At 44.3% G+C, this 18654-nt stretch overlaps 1 protein-coding gene across 1 annotated transcript; it reads left to right on the top strand.

Moving 5' to 3' along the window:
* Positions 1 to 16452: 16452 nt before the first annotated feature.
* Positions 16453 to 17436, top strand: LOC138794049 (olfactory receptor 52E8-like). The gene has a single exon (XM_069972815.1). The coding sequence runs from the start codon at positions 16453 to 16455 to the stop codon at positions 17434 to 17436; it is 984 nt and encodes a 327-aa protein (XP_069828916.1).
* The last annotated feature ends 1218 nt before the right edge of the window (positions 17437 to 18654 follow it).

Genomic DNA, 18654 nt, shown 5'->3' with positions numbered 1-18654 from the left:
TCGGGTAAACGAGTGCGGATCTTCTAGATTGACACTTGCTTATGGAGCCTATCATGCAGCTTGATTATCATGTGGGAAATGCTGTAAGGACATTGCCAATGAGGTCGGTGCAGCCCTTGCTTTTTATATACTTACCTCTCCATGCTCCCCGGCAATCGCCAGCCTGTTTCCCGCTCACCACAGCCACCTCTGAAGCTTTTAAACCCATCTCTGAAGTGACAGGCAGCTCAGCCAATCAGTGACCAAGATGAGACAGTGCTGTGGCCAGTGATTGGCTGAGACTGCTGCAGAAGCTTCAGCGGTGGCTGCGGTCAGCGGGTAACAGGCAGGATAAAAGCAGGGAGTGTGGACAGCTTTATTATTTTCCATATACTTTAATTAGCTGCGGACCACCCACCTCCTATTACATGTAGCAATGCGTCAGCAGCTGATGAATTTTAAACATGCTGAAAAACATTGATCAGCTGATGATCGTCTCCTCTGTCTTTATTACATGGGGCAATATCTGCTCAATTCTGCCTGATTGGGAGATAAGGACTAGGCTTGATCAAACAGTGGAAAAAGCTAGGTTTGATCGAACTTGAACCTAGCCAAACCTTCCGCATTTTATTCCTGATGCCTTCACGGTCCGTGCGGAAGGAGGAGACATCCCAGGGACCGCCTAGGTAATACACTGTATCCCGGAATTCCAGACGGTCCCCGGGATGTCTCCTCCTTCCGCTAGGACCGTGAAGGCATCAGGAATCAAATGCGGAAGGTCCGGCTAGGTTCGAGTTTGATTAAACCTAGCTTTTTCCGCCGTTCGATCAAGCCTAATATTGACCCCATTTAATAGAACCTTTCTAACCTTTTAATAGAGGCTCAATTGTATTGTCAAATTAGGCTGAGTGTGTTATCAGCTGGTTAAGGGGTCAGTTCAATCTGGCATGAAGTGGTGTACTGAGGTCTGAGAGTACCTCAGGACAAGGGTCAGATTATGTTGGTTTATGGAAGGACAGAGCATGGGAGCAAAGGAAGGGTAGACCTGTGTCAAGCAGTGATTCTTATTCTTTTGGGTCAGTCTAAACTTGGCTTCAATTTAGGTCAGTTGGTCTCATTATGAAGGATCATGTGAAGTAGTAGTGGCTATTGAGTGCTGTTTGTAAGTTTTTGTTGTAGAACGCTTCATCTTTTTACCTTGGTGAAGTTGTAGCACCACCTAGTATGTCGCAACACCCCTCAACTTCATTAAGGGGGTTAAATACTCAGCGTTCTATTGAATCCAACATTTTTCTTATTTGTAACTCATTTGTAGTGTGGATGTAGGGTGGGAGGTTAGAGGGGGTCATGTCACCTTGATCAATATCAGACACCCTTTGAGCCAACCTAACAAGTTCATTTAAAATGTAATATTTATAGAAACTGGAAATTAAAATTTTTTGCATCAATACAAACAGTAATAAATGCATAAACTGGTAGATTGTTTTTAGTTTTTAAAAGAATACGAACATTTGTAGTAAGTACAATGAACATACATGGAAAATATCCAATACTTCAGATTAGCAAAGTCCCACTGGTGGCTCCTTATCTGAACACATACAGTACATACTCTAAGGTCGAAAATGTTGTTAATTTCTGGAGAAGTTTTTGTTTCAATAAAGAACTATAAAGCCTTCACTTGGATCCATAGGAATGGAATGAAATCGAGTAGAACTCATATAAAGGGTCTATACGTAAAGGGATTGTCTGGGGATCAGAAGATGGCGGAAGCCTTCTGCTCCCCAGTGCTCTCTTCCTTATGAGATGTGGAGGGGTCATGTGTGGGTGTAACTATGCCTGGACGCAATGTCAAATTTACGTAGACACTGTGCTGCTTTTGGACGTTATGTACGGACATATTTTGTCACCTTCTCCCCCCACATTTCGGAAGGGAAATTTCAGCAGAAGGCTTTAGCTGTCTTCTCCTCCCTAGAAAACCCGTTTAAAGGGTTTTCTGGTGATAAACGGTGATAAAACCTTTTGCTTTGTTTGTGTGGGAGACGTTAAAGAGGTTGTCTGGGAAAAAAACTACTTTTCTCCTCTCTCCCTCTTTCTACTCTAGACTATCTATTGCAAAGAGCGATAGTGCTCAGAGCAGGTTACTAATATAACAGGGCATAAAGGGATATATTTACTGTATGAAGAAACTAGTTAGTTCATATGGGGCATTAAAGAAGGCCTTACTAGTGTGTGGGGTCTTAAAGGGGGCCTAACTTTTGTGTTTGGAGCTCAAGGGAGGGCCTAACTACTGTACGGGGACATAAAGGAGTTGTCATGATCGCGCCTGAAAAGGCATCAGTGCCACCCTCTGCGGTGAAGATCCGACCTCTGCGCCAAAGACTGCGATTTTGGCATTAATCCGTTCCTGGTTTTACTGTGTTCTCTGCTTATGTCATCTGTGTTCCGGTCCATGTTTTCTTAGTTCTCCCTGCACTTTTCTTGCTGTGGTCTGTTCACTGATTGTTATCTGCTGTGTTGTGATGGACAGGTCTGCTCACCTCTGGCTTTCTGTGATTTCTTGTGTGTTTCTCCTGCTCCACCTATCATCTTGGAGTCCGGGACTTCTTATCCCTTATACCTGTGCCTCTCCCTTCACTCAGCGCTCTTGATAGTGTTGTTCAGCTTGTCTGTTCTGCTAGATCCAGCCTTTTGCCTTATTGTCTGTTTTCCTGATCCCTTTGCTTGTTTCTTGCCTTTGTCTTTTGGTTCAGTGTTCTCCTTTAGTCCTCTAGTAACCTGGTTATTGTCTCTGGTTTCTGTTTCACCGTGTACCTTGTTTACTGTCTGTTATTGCATATAGTTCCTTGTACCTTTTCCTTGTATCTCCGTTCCGTGTTTATTAGTATTTCTGACCTGGATTTTGTGACCTCGACCTTGTTTGTGGATTCTGCCTTTGTACTTCTGCTGCCCGTTAGTTGCCAACCTTGCCCGCCGACTATTCTTTATTGTGTTAGTTTGTCTCGCCTTGTTTTGTGTTTCGCACTTACTGCAGCGTAGGGAACGCCGCCCAGTTGCGGACGGTCGTTTAGGGCCTGCTCTGCAAGTAGGTAGGGACAGTGTGGGGGGCTGTTAGCCATAGGGCTCACGTGTCCTGTGTCTTTATTCCCTGGGGCCCTGACATGAGTCCTCACAATTGTGTTTGGGGCACCAAAAAGGTCCTTGTTACTGTGCAAGAGGCACTAAGGGAGGTCTGACTACTGTGTGGGGTCACTAACGTTGGTTTAACTATAATGACAGAGAACAAATGGGGCAGACAGTTTGTATTTAAAACACAAATTAAAGACTAGGTTGTGTGTGGGGACAAAGGTGGCCTAACTACTTTGTGAGGGCACAAAGGGAATCTTAGCTACTGTATATGGGCACAAAGGGGCGCTAACTACCATGTGCACTAAATATTGTGTGGGGACACTGTGGAGGCCTAACTAAAGTGGGGGGCACAAACGTGGCTTGGTTATTGTGTTTGGAGATCAAAGGGGAGCCTAAGTGTGGGGTCACAATGGTGGACTACCTGTTTAGGTACTGGGCAGGAGGATAGAAGGGGTACTAATTACTGCATTTGAGGCACAGATGATGGGCACAAATAGTCTAAAGGCCCTTTTACATGGAGACATTTTCTGTAAAATTAGACAAATATCCCTGTGTAATAGAGACAGCAGTCAGCTGCCGTGAGAGCAAACACTCAATGTCAATATAGCCTTAACGCTGTGTGCACACAAAACAGGTCTAATTATTTTGCTTAAAGAACCATAATAATTACTGTATGAGGGCACAATAGGGGCCTAACTGCTGTGTGGGGACATAAAAAATGTGCAACTGTTGTGTTGTAGCAAACAAGGTTTGAGGGGGGGGGGGGTTCTACAGTGTGGAGCACAATGGGTGGCTTAATTGTTGTGTGGGATAATGGGGGCCTAACATCTGTTTGAGGCACAAGTGGAAACTGCTAACTGCTGTGTGGAACAAAAAGAGTGCCTGACTGCAGTGTTTGTCGCACAAAAGGGCCCTACCTGGCTCCTGTCTGACTAGGAAGCCCAGTCCCACCACTCCTGGCCAACATGATAAGTGCCTAGTCGGTAACCCTACACTTAGCCCACTGCTAACAACACCTAGCAACCTTAGGTTACAGCTTATATATCTTATTTAGAAGATTAGTTGAGGATCTCCAAAATAAAAAAAGGGTACCTGCCACTAAGAAAAATTTTGACATGTCAAAACTTTATGATCGCACTGTGCCTGTTTCTCTCTGAGCCTGTATTTGCTCCACAAAAGGCCCACAAAAACGTTGAGCCGACCCTGGTCCTAGCTACTGTGTTTGTAACACAATGGGGGTGCAAGCTACAGCATTTGGGACACACCGAGAGATAACTGCCCTGTGGGTCACGAAAGAAAGGAAATCACTCTAGGACGGTAATCTCTTATATGGTCTACAGAACCTTTGTAGCTCTGGTATCTACCAGATTATAGATTGTAAGCTCTCGCGGGCAGGGTCCTTTTTCCCATGTACCATTTGCCTTCAATGTGTTTTGATCTTGTAATGATCCTATTTGTTAACCCTATCTCTAGTATAGCGATCTGGAATTGAGGGCGCTTTATAAATAAATAATATCATCTACCACTACTTTGGTAATTTGGGGTAATATTGGTCCGTGCATAGTGTTTTTTTGTATCATTACTTACAGTATGGTGGTGTTATACCATCACTATGTGGTAGTAATGTGTGGTCATGGTCTGGCGATTATTTGGCCCTTATTTAGTGGTATACATTTGGTATACATTTACAGTTATGCCCCTGGCTAAAGGTCTGACCCAATCAAGTAATTAAAAAAAAATGTGCAAGATGTGAAAAATTTTTTCAACAAAAATGTCATGATAGTAGAAAACAAGAAAAACCTAAAATTACATAAGCTTTCCACCCATATAGTACAATAGATTATTTCTATTATTCAACAAATTTGAACACAACTACTTGAAAACAACCTGGAAATCTTATGAGACTAAATCCTCTTAGTAAGGATTCACTGTACTAAAAGGTATATAGGAAGGAGCCGAGTGTACAGCAGTGGTTCAGAGGCCAAATACAAGTCAACAGTCAAATTCTCATCACAACTTTACTACATGAGTCAAACCAGAAGATGGAGAACACGTCCAGGTTTGGAAGTTCATATGTTTTCCTAGGAATCTTGGAGATGGAAAGATATTGGATCCTATATTCTCTCTTAGCCTTTGTTCTGTACCTTATACCCACATTGTTGTGTTGTGTGATGGTTTATGTTATATGGGTTGAGAAAAGTCTCCATGAGTACTTCTTCATTTGTAATTTTCTCCTCAATGGTGTCTTTGTAAACACTGCTGTCTTCCCTCAGATCATCGTTCTTCTATTGTCGGGATGCCACACCATATCCTTCCCTAAATGTTTCCCCCAGACCCTTTGAGTGCAGACCTTTTCTGCAGTGCAAACCATAACTTTCATCACTATGTCCTATGACCAATATTTAATGGTGGGGAACCCTTTGAGATACTCCTCCATCATGACAAACATGAAGGTTTTGAAAGTTATCTGTGGGATCTGGGTTCTTGTCTTTATACTTGACTTGATTCCTGCAATGATGACACTTACCCTTAACTTTCCCGGGGTCAATATTAATAACATCAACTGTGAGAATATGTCTCTGCTCAGACTAGCCTGTGGTGACACCTCCATGAATACCATCTCTGGGCTTGTAGAAATGTTGATGGTCATTGCATTTGCTCTAGTGAGTAACATGTACTGTTACATCAGGACACTGGTGATTGGTCTGAAGACCTCCAGGTCAGCATCCCTCAAGGCCGTCCATACATTGCTCACCCACATCATCACTTTTTCTCAGGGGCGGTCTTGGCAGTTCTGGGGCCCCAAGCGAAGTTATGTCTGGGCCCCCCCCCCCTCGACCAGCGTTTCAAAACAATAGACCGCTGTGTGTTCCCCCCAGTAGTTTATACCCCTTGTGCGCTACCGCCAGTAATATATACTCCTTGTGTGCTTCCCCAATAGTATATACCCCTTGTGTCCTGCCCCCAGTAGTATATACCCCTTGTTTGCTTCCCCCAGTAGTATATAGACCCCTGTGTGTTTTCCCCCAGTTATATATAGCCCCCCGTGTGCTCCCATAAAAGTATATAGACCTCCTGTGTGCTGCCCCAGTTGTATATAGACCCCATGTGTGCTGCCCCCAGTTGTATATAGCCCCTGTGTGCTCCCCCACTAGTATATAGGCCCCCTGTGTGCTCCCTCAGGGGTATTTAGCCCCCCTGTGTGCTCCCCCACTTGGATAAAGACCCCTGTGTGCTCCTCCAGTAGTACATAAACCCCCTGTGTGGTTCCCCCAGTAGTATATAGACCCGCTGTGTGCCCCACCAGTATTATATAGACCCCTTGTGTGCTGCCCCAGTAGTATACAGACCCCTGTGTGCTCCCCCAGTTATATATAGACCACCTGTGTGCCTCACAAGTAGTATATAGACCCCCTGTATGTTCCCCCAGTAGTAAATAGACCCCCTGTGTGCCCCACCAGTAGTATATAGACCCCTGTGTGCTCCCCCAGTAGTATATAGCCCCCCTGTGTGCTCCCCCACTTGGATATAGACCTCCTGTGTGCTTTCCAAGTTGTATATAGACCCCATTCTGCTGCCCCAAGCAGTATATAGGCCCCCTGTGTGCTGCCCCCAGTAGTATATAGACCCCTCTGTAACGCCCCAGTAGTCTATAGCCCCCCTGTTTGTTCCCCCTGTTATATAGCCCCCCTGTGTGCTCCCCCCATTTATATAGACCCCCGATGTGCGCTCCCCCAGTTAAACAGACCCCTGTGTGCTCCCCCTCCCATATAGTATATAACACAATAAAACAAACACTTATACTCACCTGGGTCCGGGCGTCTCCTCTTCTCTTCACTCTTGTGGCCGCAGGAAGGGTTTTCCCTGCGGTCACAAGAGGCCGCACTCCCCTTATCCTGGCGCCGATGCTCCAGTGATGTCACTGGAGCGCTGGCACCACAAGGACAAAGCTGCCACTTGTGACCGCAGGGAAAACCCTTCCTGCGGCCACAAGAGTGACTGACAGGAAGGGGGCCAATGTCTCCCGCCCTGTCAGTGCTGCTGCATGTAACTATGAGCGCTCATTACGAGTGCTCATAGTTACAGTTCAGATGGCAGCAGCGAGCGGGGCAGCGGCCCTGTCCAGCGGTCTTGAGCACAAGAGCGGGGCATGGGGGCCCCCTTGGATGTTGGGGGCCCCAAGCGATCGCTTGGTGTGCTTGGTACCAAAGACCGCCACAGCTTTTTCTATCTTTGTAACTACATCACTTTTTATTTTCGTAAGATACAGGCTGAGGGCCAGAGCTATTTCTATCATGGTTCATGTCCGCTTTTCCATCATTGGAGTTCTGACTTCCATCATTGTTAATCCCATTGTCTATGGGCTGAGGACAGAAACTTTAAAACTAAAACTGATTCATAATTTGCAAAAAATTCATATATTCAAAAACTTCTCTATCAAAATAACTACAGTTACGGTATGTGGACACAGTCTGTGCAGGTTAAGAAAACTATATGTGTTTGTAACTTATTTCAAGGCTGGTAATTAAACAGTGGCCCCCTAAAATTATATTGGGCAAAAAAGTTACCAGTTCACCTAATTCTTTAGTTATTTATCTTATTTTTTTATTATTTGTATAATTTCTTGTTAATAATTCTGTACATTTATCCCTGAGCCATCATGCCCTAAATGTTCACATCAACCTGCTGACTTCTGGCATTTAATATGGGCCTGTCCGTGTATTTCAGCGTTTTGGAAGGAGGTGGTGGGGCTACTTACAGAAGTTATCCACAAACCAGTTACACAATATCCAGCTGTGTGTTTGTTGGGAACCATGAAAGGAATTATGGCCGCACCACTTCTATATTTTTATGAGAAAGTCTCTCTTCATGGCTCACAAGTCCATTGCATTACGATAAATAGACCGATGTCCCCTTATCCAAGTGAAGTAGTGGAGTACGGGAGGGTGGTTTTTATTCACACAAAATGCCCTAAGAAAGTGTGGGAACTGTGGTGTAATTCACAGCGTACATCTAATTTAGCTAATGCAGTTAGAGCCTAAGGGCCCTATTCCACAGTAACGATAATTGGCCGCTCAGCCAACCACAGGCCGGGACCGCCGCGGCCTGTGATTGGCTGAGTGTGGCCTGTCAGCTGACCGGCCATTCAGAAGATAGAGCGCGGGGTATATGTTGTTGACGTTAAGAACACATGAGAATATGGAGCGAGATATGACAGCAGAAGGAAAGTCATATGGCATGATGTTCCAATGGGTATAACTATGCAGACACTTATTGATATCAGTATTGTTAGGAACTAACAATGTATTTCAATTCTCATGTGATATCACATTGTTTCATGACAGCCTGTAGCTGCACTTTATAACTATATGTTGTTATATAAAATTTTATGTTGGAAAAACAATAAAAATATATTTAAAAAAAAAAAAATAGATCTATCTATTGGTGCGTTTATACAGAGAGATTTATCTGACACATTTTGGAAGCCAAAGCCAGCACTGGATTTTAAAAGAGGAGAAATCTCAGTCTTTCCTTTATGACCTGATCCCTGTTTATAGTCTGTTCCTGGCTTTGGCTTCCAAAATCTGTCAGATAAATCTCTCTGTGTCAACGCACCATATCTCCTATCTGTCGATCTATCTCCTATCTATCTATCTATCTATCTCCTATCTATCTCCTATCTATCTATCTATCTATCCAGGGCCGATTTTGGGGTTTCGCCCGCCTGAGGCAAACCTCAGGCGGCCGCCCCGAGTGATGGCCGGCATACACCCCCCCCCCCCCCCCGCCGCCGCAGCCATCCACTCACCTGTCCCACACAGCAGCCGGCCCACGCTCTCTGCTGTCTCCACATCCCGTCAGGTCCCGCGATGTCACCCTGCAGCTGTCACGGACCTCCAGGCTGTGGTGAGTGAGTGGGGTGATCGGGTCGCGCGGGACCGCCCCGCGCGACCCGATCACCCCAGCGCGTCCCCCACCGACCCCGGGCACTCATCACAGCCTGGAGGTCCGTGACAGCTGCAGGGTGACATCGCGGGACCTGACGGGATGTGGAGAGCGCGGGCGACGGGACAGGTGAGCGGCCGCTGTCACTTCTGTTAAGTGATACTTAACAAAAATTACAGCAGGGGGGACATAATGCCGCCCCCTGCCGGACCGCAAATTCTGCCGCCTGAGGCGGAAGGCTCATTCCGCCTCATGGCAGAAGCGGGCCTGTATCTATCTATCTTTCTTTCTATCTATCTATTTCTATCTATCTATCTATCTATCTATTATCTGTCTCCTATCTATCTATCTATCTCCTATCTATCTATCTATCTATCTATCTATCTATCTATCTCCTATCTATCTATCTATCTATCTATCTATCTATCTCCTATCTATCTATCTATCTATCTATTATCTGTCTCCTATCTATCTATCTATCTATCTATCTATCTATCTATCTATCTATCTATCTATTATCTGTCTCCTATCTATCTATCTATCTATCTATCTATCTATCTATCTATTATCTGTCTTCTATCTATCTATCTATCTATCTATCTATCTATCTATCTATCTATCTATCTATCTCCTATCTATCTATCTCCTATCTATCTATCTATCTATCTATCTATCTATCTCCTATCTATCTATCTCCTATCTATCTATCTATCTATCTATCTATCTATCTCCTATCTATCTATCTATCTCCTATCTATCTATCTATCTATCTATCTATCTCCTATCTATCTATCTATCTATCTATCTATTATCTGTCTCCTATCTATCTATCTATCTATCTATCTATCTATCTATCTATCTATCTATCTATTATCTGTCTCCTATCTATCTATCTATCTATCTATTATCTGTCTTCTATCTATCTATCTATCTATCTATCTATCTATCTATCTCCTATCTATCTATCTCCTATCTATCTATCTATCTATCTATCTATCTCCTATCTATCTACCTATCTATCTATCTCCTATCTATCTATCTATCCCCTATCTATCTCCTATCTATCTATCTATCTATCTATCTATCTATCTATCTATCTATCTATCTATCTATCTATTATCTATCTATCTATCTATCTCCTATCTATCTATCTCCTATCTATCTATCTATCTATCTATCTATTATCTGTCTCCTATCTAGCTATCTCGGCATGAGGACTACTCAATATCGGATGGGCCTAGCACGGGGCACATACACTAGCTAAATGCTACAGCAAATTTTAGGATTATAATAATACTCATATATATAAAATGTTAACATAAGACAATTATACAAAAAAATACTTGACTACTTCCATCATCACAACATAATGACTAATACCACTTCACTAGGGAGGTCAAACTCTCAGTTCCAGCTGTTTCAATACTACAATTCCCATCAAGCCTGGACAGACAAAGCTTTAACTGTCCAAGCATGATGGTAACTGTAGTTTTGCAACAGCTGGGATAGAGGGCTGCAGTTTAACACATCTGCTCTATACAGTTATTGAATAAAGTCCACTATACAAGCAAAATATTACTAATAATACCACAAATATAAGACAAATAATACTGCAATTTTATCCTCACTATCCTCACCATACAGTGACTGGATAATACCACTATACTGTTTCTGAATAAAAACCAATATTATATAAAGACCAATATTCTTCCTAATCAGTGACCATATAGAGGTAGAGCCAGCTGTATACAGATTCTGCATATTCTATAAGTGATTATAGTGCAGTTACATCCAGTGACTCTAAGGGGGCGTCTCCTCTGCATGACGTTGACATTTTTTGCCAAGTTGTTTACTTTTCTTTTTTCCTCTGCCTGGCTCGACCATTATGAAGACTTCTCCTGAAGATGCCTCGACAAATATTTTAGGCTCCTAGCCAAAGCACCATCTCTGTGTATTGTTCCTTACTGTTGCCCACTTTATGCCCCCATGCAGTATTTAGACCTAGTCTTAGCCCTCAAATATTACGCAAGCTCCCCCTATGCCCTCATGTAGTAAACAGGCCACCATCTACCCTCATATAGTAGATGAGCCCCCTGCACCTCCATACAGAAGGTAGACCCCCCTGTGGCCTCCATATAGTAGTTAGGCCCCTCTTTGCCTTCATAGTAGTTCAGCCTTTTCTGTGCATCCATATAGTAGTTAGGCCTTCTGTGCCCCAATAGTAATTATGTCTCTCTTTTTCCATGTAGTAGTAGTTAGGGCACTCTATTCCTCCATATAGAAGTTAGTGGCCACTGTGCATCTATATAGTATTTAGACCTTTATTTGCAAGCAATTCCGCCACCCCCAGAAGGTAGTAATCTCCATTAAGGCATCCCCCTCCAGCACCATCTCCCATGTAGATAATCCCCCAATATGTATTCCACATGCAGGCATCCCCCCTGGCAGACCCCCCCCTTCCCTAGCAGTAATGTCCTGCAGGGCAGCATTTTCCCTGCGCGGCTGCAACACTGTACTCTTCTGGAGTCACCTCTCTCCCTGCTCTGCGAGCGCACGAGTGATGTCACTTGTGTGCAGCATCCCTAAGGGAGGGAGTGGCCCTCCCAGTGATTGGCAGCGGGGAGAGTCAATGCTCCCATTGCTTTGTCAATTAACCTGCCGCCCTTAATTGTATGTGCTCCTTAGGAGAGCATACAGTTAAATAGTGGGGCACAGCACACATCAGCAGAGTGGGCCCCCCAGGGACAGGGGGCCTGCACTTACTGGGTGCTGGCCAGGGGCCCATTAAAGCCAATAGACATTTGTTAAGGCTGTCTGAAAAACAATAGCTTTTGTAGACAGCATTATCTAGAGAAATTTTCAGTTGGCCCCCTGCCTGTGTGAGTCCAGGAGCAGCCGCCCCCTCTGCCCCCACCAAATTACGTCATGCACTTTTTTTATCTGAAGAGGACACGTCTTCGAAATGCATCATATCTGTGCTGCACGATTAGGTTAGGGACTCATGTGTATCAGAAGACCTGCACGTGGTACATGAGGCAATATGGTTTGGCCAAATTATATACTAACTTCTGATGTTGGTTTTAAATGTAGCTGAATAAGCTTTCGTGTCAGCCATGGGTGCGATGTGCAGCCATTTCTGTCTTTTTGGCTTGTGCATATTTTATGTATTCTGTCCCTTTTTTCATTGTGGCTAGCACTCGTGCTTTGTAAGACCCATGTGATAAAAATTAGCAGGAAGCACCTGTGTACATAAGGGGAGGATCTCCTAGTATTCTCCCATTCTACCTGCAGAGGAATGGAGAGAGGTAAGAGCTTTTTCACACTTGTGTTGCTTGGCGTCCACTTTTTCCGCTGGTGGCGCCTGCGGGGCCTGGGGGGGCCCTTTAGGGTCTGGTCCTGTGACAATGGGGTTGCAGGGCCATTCCGTGGCCCCCCTTCTCTGCTTGCGCACGCTTTGCGGGGATTGTGGTCGCTGACCGGCACAGTGATGTTTTTTGGTTAGGGACTCATGTGTATCAGAAGACCTGCACGTGGTACATGAGGCAATATGGTTTGGCCAAATTATATACTAACTTCTGATGTTGGTTTTAAATGTAGCTGAATAAGCTTTCGTGTCAGCCATGGGTGCGATGGCAACGCATTTCGGCCTGTATATTGGGCCTTTTTCGAGAATAAAGAAATGGTCACACTGATGTCCTTATAAAGGTGATGGTGAATTACAAGGTAAGACAATGGCTGATGACTTCCAGGTCAGTGACCTGCGCTTTAAGGACACTGTGAATTTTGGCCTTAAAAGGGTTATCCGATGAAAATTGTTTTCTCACAAATCAACTATTTACCTGAGATCTTTACATAAAGCCTGCCTGTGGCAGACTCTATATGAAAATTGCAGAGCTAACTGCACAAAGGAAGATAAGAGATCTCCAGCAGTCAGTTAAAATGATCACTAATAGCAGTTGGTCCTCACTCTCTATGAAGAGAGCGCAGCTCCTGAGCTCGCTTTATATAGAACCTCTTACTGACATACTGGTACGCCATGGGTCCCTAAGGTGATATATGTCAATCTAGATCAGATGCAGCACCAGTTTTTTATACCAATATACCAAGCACTTGATCAGACAGATCCATCCCATGCATGAACTATGAACTTGTAGTCCTGGATAGCCACAGGCTTGTTGGCCAGTTCTGTTGATCCAAGGACTAGGACAGGGCTGGATCTGTCCAGATGGATACTTGTTAGCACAAGAACTTCTTGCACTAGCTCCCTCCGCTCTGCGGACATGGGGACCAGCACCATCTCGTCTTTGGGCCCTCGGGGCACCTCACCGCTCCAGCGTTGTCTCTCCCTGGCCGTTGTGCGTGTCCCCTCCTCCTAGGGCATGCGCGCCGGCTCTCAGAGATTTAAAACACCTCACTTCCAAACACTTCCACTATAAATGTCTGCACCTGCCCTGGCCTCCCTGTTGGAGCCTCTGTGTTTTGCTACTTCAAGCATTGTGGTCCCAGTGTTGTTCATGACTCCTGCCAGGGTTCTTAGCCATAGTCCTTTCCGTCCTACCTGCTGTCTTCCTGTCTGCTGACCAGCCTACGTTGTCTCCAGCTGCACCTCGCCAATCACCGCTAGCAATCCAAGCCAAGGGTAGCAACCTGTGGGGGTCTCCTACCATAGCAAATCTATCTTGCCTCTGATGAAGATCACGGCCCCTTAGACTCCACTCCCTGGTGCAGCTTATGCCATCACTAGCCACAACGTAACAGTAGTCTCCAACCATGACAACCATAGAAGAGTCAGCAGATTGCCAAGCAGTTATAGCAGATGTAGCAGTTGTCCGCAATGTTGCATCAACTTCTCTCGGCTCAGCAGGTCCCACCATGCCCCCCCTCACCTACCTTGCCTGCTGCATGTCCCCTTGGACTGAATCTACGCATGATGCTGTCCAAGTATGATGGAGACACCAAAATGTGCAGGAGCTTTGTGTTACAGTGCACCATGCACATTGAGCTCATGGCCAGTCAGTTTACCACGGAACCTTCCAAGGTGGCTTTCGTCATCAGCCTCCTTCCAGGGAAGGCTTTTGCCTGGGCTACACCTCAGTTGGACCGGGATGACCTGGATACCACCAACCTCCAAGCCTTCCTGTCGGAGTTCAGGTGTGTGTTTGAGGAGCTTGCACAAGCCTCTTCTGCAGAGACCGCCCTCCTCAACCTGCTGCTAGGGATCTCTGCTGTCTGGGAATTTGCAGCAAAGTTCCGCACACTGGCTGCAGAACTTCACTGAAATAACGCTGCCCTAGTAGTCACCTTCAAGAAGGGTCTTTGCAGTCGAGTGAAGGACATGCTTTTCAGCCGAGACCTCCCATCCTCTTTGAACGACTTGATCAACTAGAGGAGGAGGTTCATCAGGAACGTGAGCTGGCCTTCCCTCATCGTACATTCTGGTTGGCACAAGCATTCCAAAAGCCACCACCATATTTACCCCAGCCATCTACCGAGGAGCCTATGCAAGTGGAGAGAGTTTGCCTAACCATGGAGGAGCAGAATTTTTGCTTGTACTGTTCCAGTCCTGTTCACTTTTGCTTGAACTGCCCTCAGAATCCACAGCGACCAGGAAACTCTCACTCCTAGGCAGCGTAAGAATATACTACCTCAACGCGTTTCAAAGGATATGTCCTTCTTTCTCAAGAGGATCCTCTTGAGAAAGAAGGAAGTATCCTTGGAAACGCGTTGAGATAGTTTTTGCCTTAGCAAGCGACCCGTAGAATCTGTGACGTCACAGAAGGACTCTCGCTCAGGTTTTCTCCCAGCAAGTGCCTACACGCCACCGGCCGGGGCGCGCGCCTTGCAAGAAGACAGGATTCTTCTATTTTCATTCAAGTGCTTTGGATCTCGATGATATGCCAATATAGCTACATTACGGATGTGCAAGATCACGGACCTATATGATATATAATCCAGCCAATCCACGGACGTGCAGGAGTACGGACTTATAGAACTACACATCCAAGCCAGCCCATGCACGGAAACTGGTGAGCTTTATGTTTCAAACGCTATTTATGTTTTATGAGTAAAATCAGTTGGAGTTTGAGTACTTAGCGCGGCACAACACATGTAGAGAAGATTGCCTTCTATGTGTTGCCTTGCTCCTCTTGGGTAATTCTTTTAGGAGTCCCATGACTACAGCTGCAAAGAAGGATGAGAATTCAAACTGAACCTCATCTCCACTATCTGACTGAATGTCTCAACAGTCTTTTTGTAAGGTTGTAAGTACTGCTATTATATATAGGTACTGAGCACCCAGAGTTAGTTGATATTTTAGGCTGTGCATATTTTCCTAGGCTTAAACTGGAGACCCTTGACAGGAAACATGGACTCAGGAACACACTAGAGGACACTGTATCAGGGTACAGGGCGACAATCTAGGTAAAGTGTTGGTGACAGTAACAGGGGACGGGGCGATGATCAGATACAGTAACAGGGGAGTTGATCATATACAGTCACAGGGGACATGTACAACGATCAGGTACAGTAACAAAGGACAGAAGCGACCATAATGGGGAAGTAACAGGGGATAGGTGATAAGGTACAGTAACAGAGGACAGGGATGATGATCAGGTACAGTAACAGGGGACAGGGCAATAATCAAGTACAGTAATGGGACTCCATTTACTGTCCATAAGACTTATGGAGAAAGGCTATCTCTGTCAATGCAGCCACTCTGGCTACATCTCTCTGAGAGGAAAAGGACCCCCTTTGTTGTGAACCTGTTGATAAATGGTGCTTCATGCCTAACTTGCATATATAATGGGGGAGATTTATGAAAGGGTGTAAATATACACCTAGTGTAAACTGCCCATAGCAACCAATCACAGCTCAGCTTTCAGCTCTGGTAAAATATAAGAGGAGCTGTGTTTGGTTGCTGTGGATGGTTTACACCAGGTGTATATTTACACCCTTTCATAAATCTCCCCCAATGTCTCCAATGTCCATTATTTTGAGTGATTGTTCCCATAACCTATAGGAACTAACAAAGCTCCTAGAGCTAGTGCTGCAATAATGGGTTAATGGAGACCTAGTGATGCAGCTAAAGGCTGACAGATAGGCTATAGCTATAAATCTTTGGATATACAGTATACTGTATATATAACAAGAGATAGCAAGAAATAAAAAACATTAACAACCTCTCCCTCCAGTATTCTACACCACATTTCTTGTTTTTGTTCATTCAGCAAAATTGTTCTTCATTAGTTTTTTTTAAAAAACAACTTTGAATTCTTATGAGATTAAATCCTCCAAGAAAGAATTCCCTATACGGTACTAAAGGATATATAAGGAGCCAGACATAAAGTAGTGGTTCAGAGACTAAGTGCAAATAACCAGGGATGTTCTTATGTATTTCTCAACATGACTTTACTGCAATATGAGTCAAGGATGGAGAACACGTCTAGGGTCGGAAGCTCATTTGTGTTGCTAGGACTCTTGGAGTTGGAGAGCTACCGAATCCTTTATTCTATCATAGCCTTTGGTCTGTACATTGCACCCTTATTGTTGTGTTGTGTGATTGCCTACATTATATGGGTTGAAGAAAGTCTCCATGAACCTATGTATTTTTTCATCTGTAATCTTCTCCTCAATGGTGTTTTTGGAAACACTGCTGTCCTCCCTCAGATCATCGTTGGCTTATTATCGGGATCCTCCACCATAACATTCCCTGCGTGTATCATTCAGACCTTCTGTGTCCACAGCTTTTCTACAGTGGAAGTTTTAACTTTTACCATCATGGCCTATGACCGATATTTAGCGGTGGGGAACCCTCTGAGATATTCTACCATCATGACAAATGTAAAGGTTTTAAATTACATAAGTTTAATATGGGCTCTTGCATTCATACTGGTCTTGGTTACTGTGGTATTGACCGCAAATCTCACTTTTTGTGGGGTCAATATTAATAATATCTTCTGTGAAAACATGTCTCTGATCAGACTGGCCTGTGGTGGCTCCTCCGTCAACAACATTTATGGTCTTGTAGAAACATTTCTTATCCTTGGGTCTGATCTACTGATTATCTTCTATTGTTACACACGAACGTTGTTGATTTGTCTGAGGACTTCCGGGTCAACATCCTTGAAGGCCATCCATACCTTGGTAACTCACATTATTACCTTCTCCATATTTGTCACGGGATCAATGTTTGTCGTTCTAAGATATAGGCTTAACGGTGAGAATATTTCTATCATGGCTCACACCATACTCTCCATCACTGGAGTTCTTACTTCCATTGTTGTTAACCCCATTGTCTATGGACTGAGGACAGAAGTTTTAAAAGTGAAACTGATCCATACTTTACAAAAAATACATATATTCAAAAACTTTTCATCTTCCAAATAACTACAGTCCCTGTATTCAGAGAGGACAATAAGTGCTTGGAGAGTTTTATGAAATTTTTTAGTTATTTGAATGGTGACCCCTTTAAAGTAATTCTGGGCCAAAACGTCCTATTTTTTTCTCTTAATACATACAGTGCCATATCTAGTCAATGTTTATGCACGTCTAAAAATAAAATAAATTCGTTCCAGGACAATGGTTGTAATCCAAATCCACTCCTAAACCAAAGCAAATTTTCCCATAAGAAATAATTGAAATGCAGATAATTGGTTCCACACCCCAAACAATGATTTTATTCAGAACAACATGTAAAACAAATAAAACAAACATATAGAAACAGCAGAATATGTGATATTATAAGTTACTGTACAGTAATGGAGAGAATGAGAAACACAAGGGCGGACAGAGACTGCAGGGAGCATGAAGGAATGAGCAGGACAGATGTGGGCACATACATGCAGCACTCTCTGTCTGGGGAGAGAGGGGTTACAGCTATGGAGAGATTACCTCCACAGTCCTGTCCTCTGATGTAAGCCCCAGCCTGAAGTGGATCTGCTATGATTTGGAAGGTGAGGGAGACTTCCTGGGTCAGAGTACAGGGCTGTAGACCCCGCTATGCAGCCCATGCCCCTCCCCCACTCGCCCTCCCACCCAGTACAGGGAGCTCTTACACCAAAGCAATGCTCTTAAACCAAGTCATAATTTTGAAAAACTGTGAGCTCTTCTTGCAAACTGTTCTCAATCCAAGTAACTCTTAAACCAAGGTAGCACTGTATATCATTGATGGGGCTATACTGGGAGAGAGAGGGTCCAGCCATTGTTGGCCTCATTCTTTACCTTAGCAGCTAATAACAACTTGTGTAGCAATTCTCAATCTACAAGGCCTATAACTTTTGATAAAATATACTGTATATCTTTTTAATTTTATGTACATCCTTATTTCATGGGGTTATGTGACATTGGTAGGAAAAATAAAAATTAAAACAAAAAATGGCACTCTGACTCTCCCTGTAACATGGACCGATGGATTGGCATGTGCTCCTGGCATAGTATACAGAATATCCAAGAAAACTTGTGTTTTTTCCAACAATCCTATATACAATGCATAGAGTGTGTGCTAATCCACTGTGGGGAGCTGCAGGAGGGGCTGCCTGGATGATCCTTAGATCGTCCGGGTGGCCAATTGGAGAGAGCGGTGCTCTGCTGCTGCCACACTTATTG

This window comes from Dendropsophus ebraccatus, chromosome 5, assembly GCF_027789765.1.
Source record: "Dendropsophus ebraccatus isolate aDenEbr1 chromosome 5, aDenEbr1.pat, whole genome shotgun sequence".
In the NCBI taxonomy this organism is placed as follows: Eukaryota; Metazoa; Chordata; class Amphibia; order Anura; family Hylidae; genus Dendropsophus; species Dendropsophus ebraccatus.
The sequence above is the reverse complement of the archived record's forward strand: the minus strand, read 5'-3'. Positions and strand labels throughout refer to the sequence as shown.

Bases quoted from the DNA above. Each gene is read 5' to 3' on its own strand.
- LOC138794049 (XM_069972815.1), top strand. From the start codon at position 16,453: ATGACTTTACTGCAATATGAGTCAAGGATGGAGAACACGTCTAGGGTC.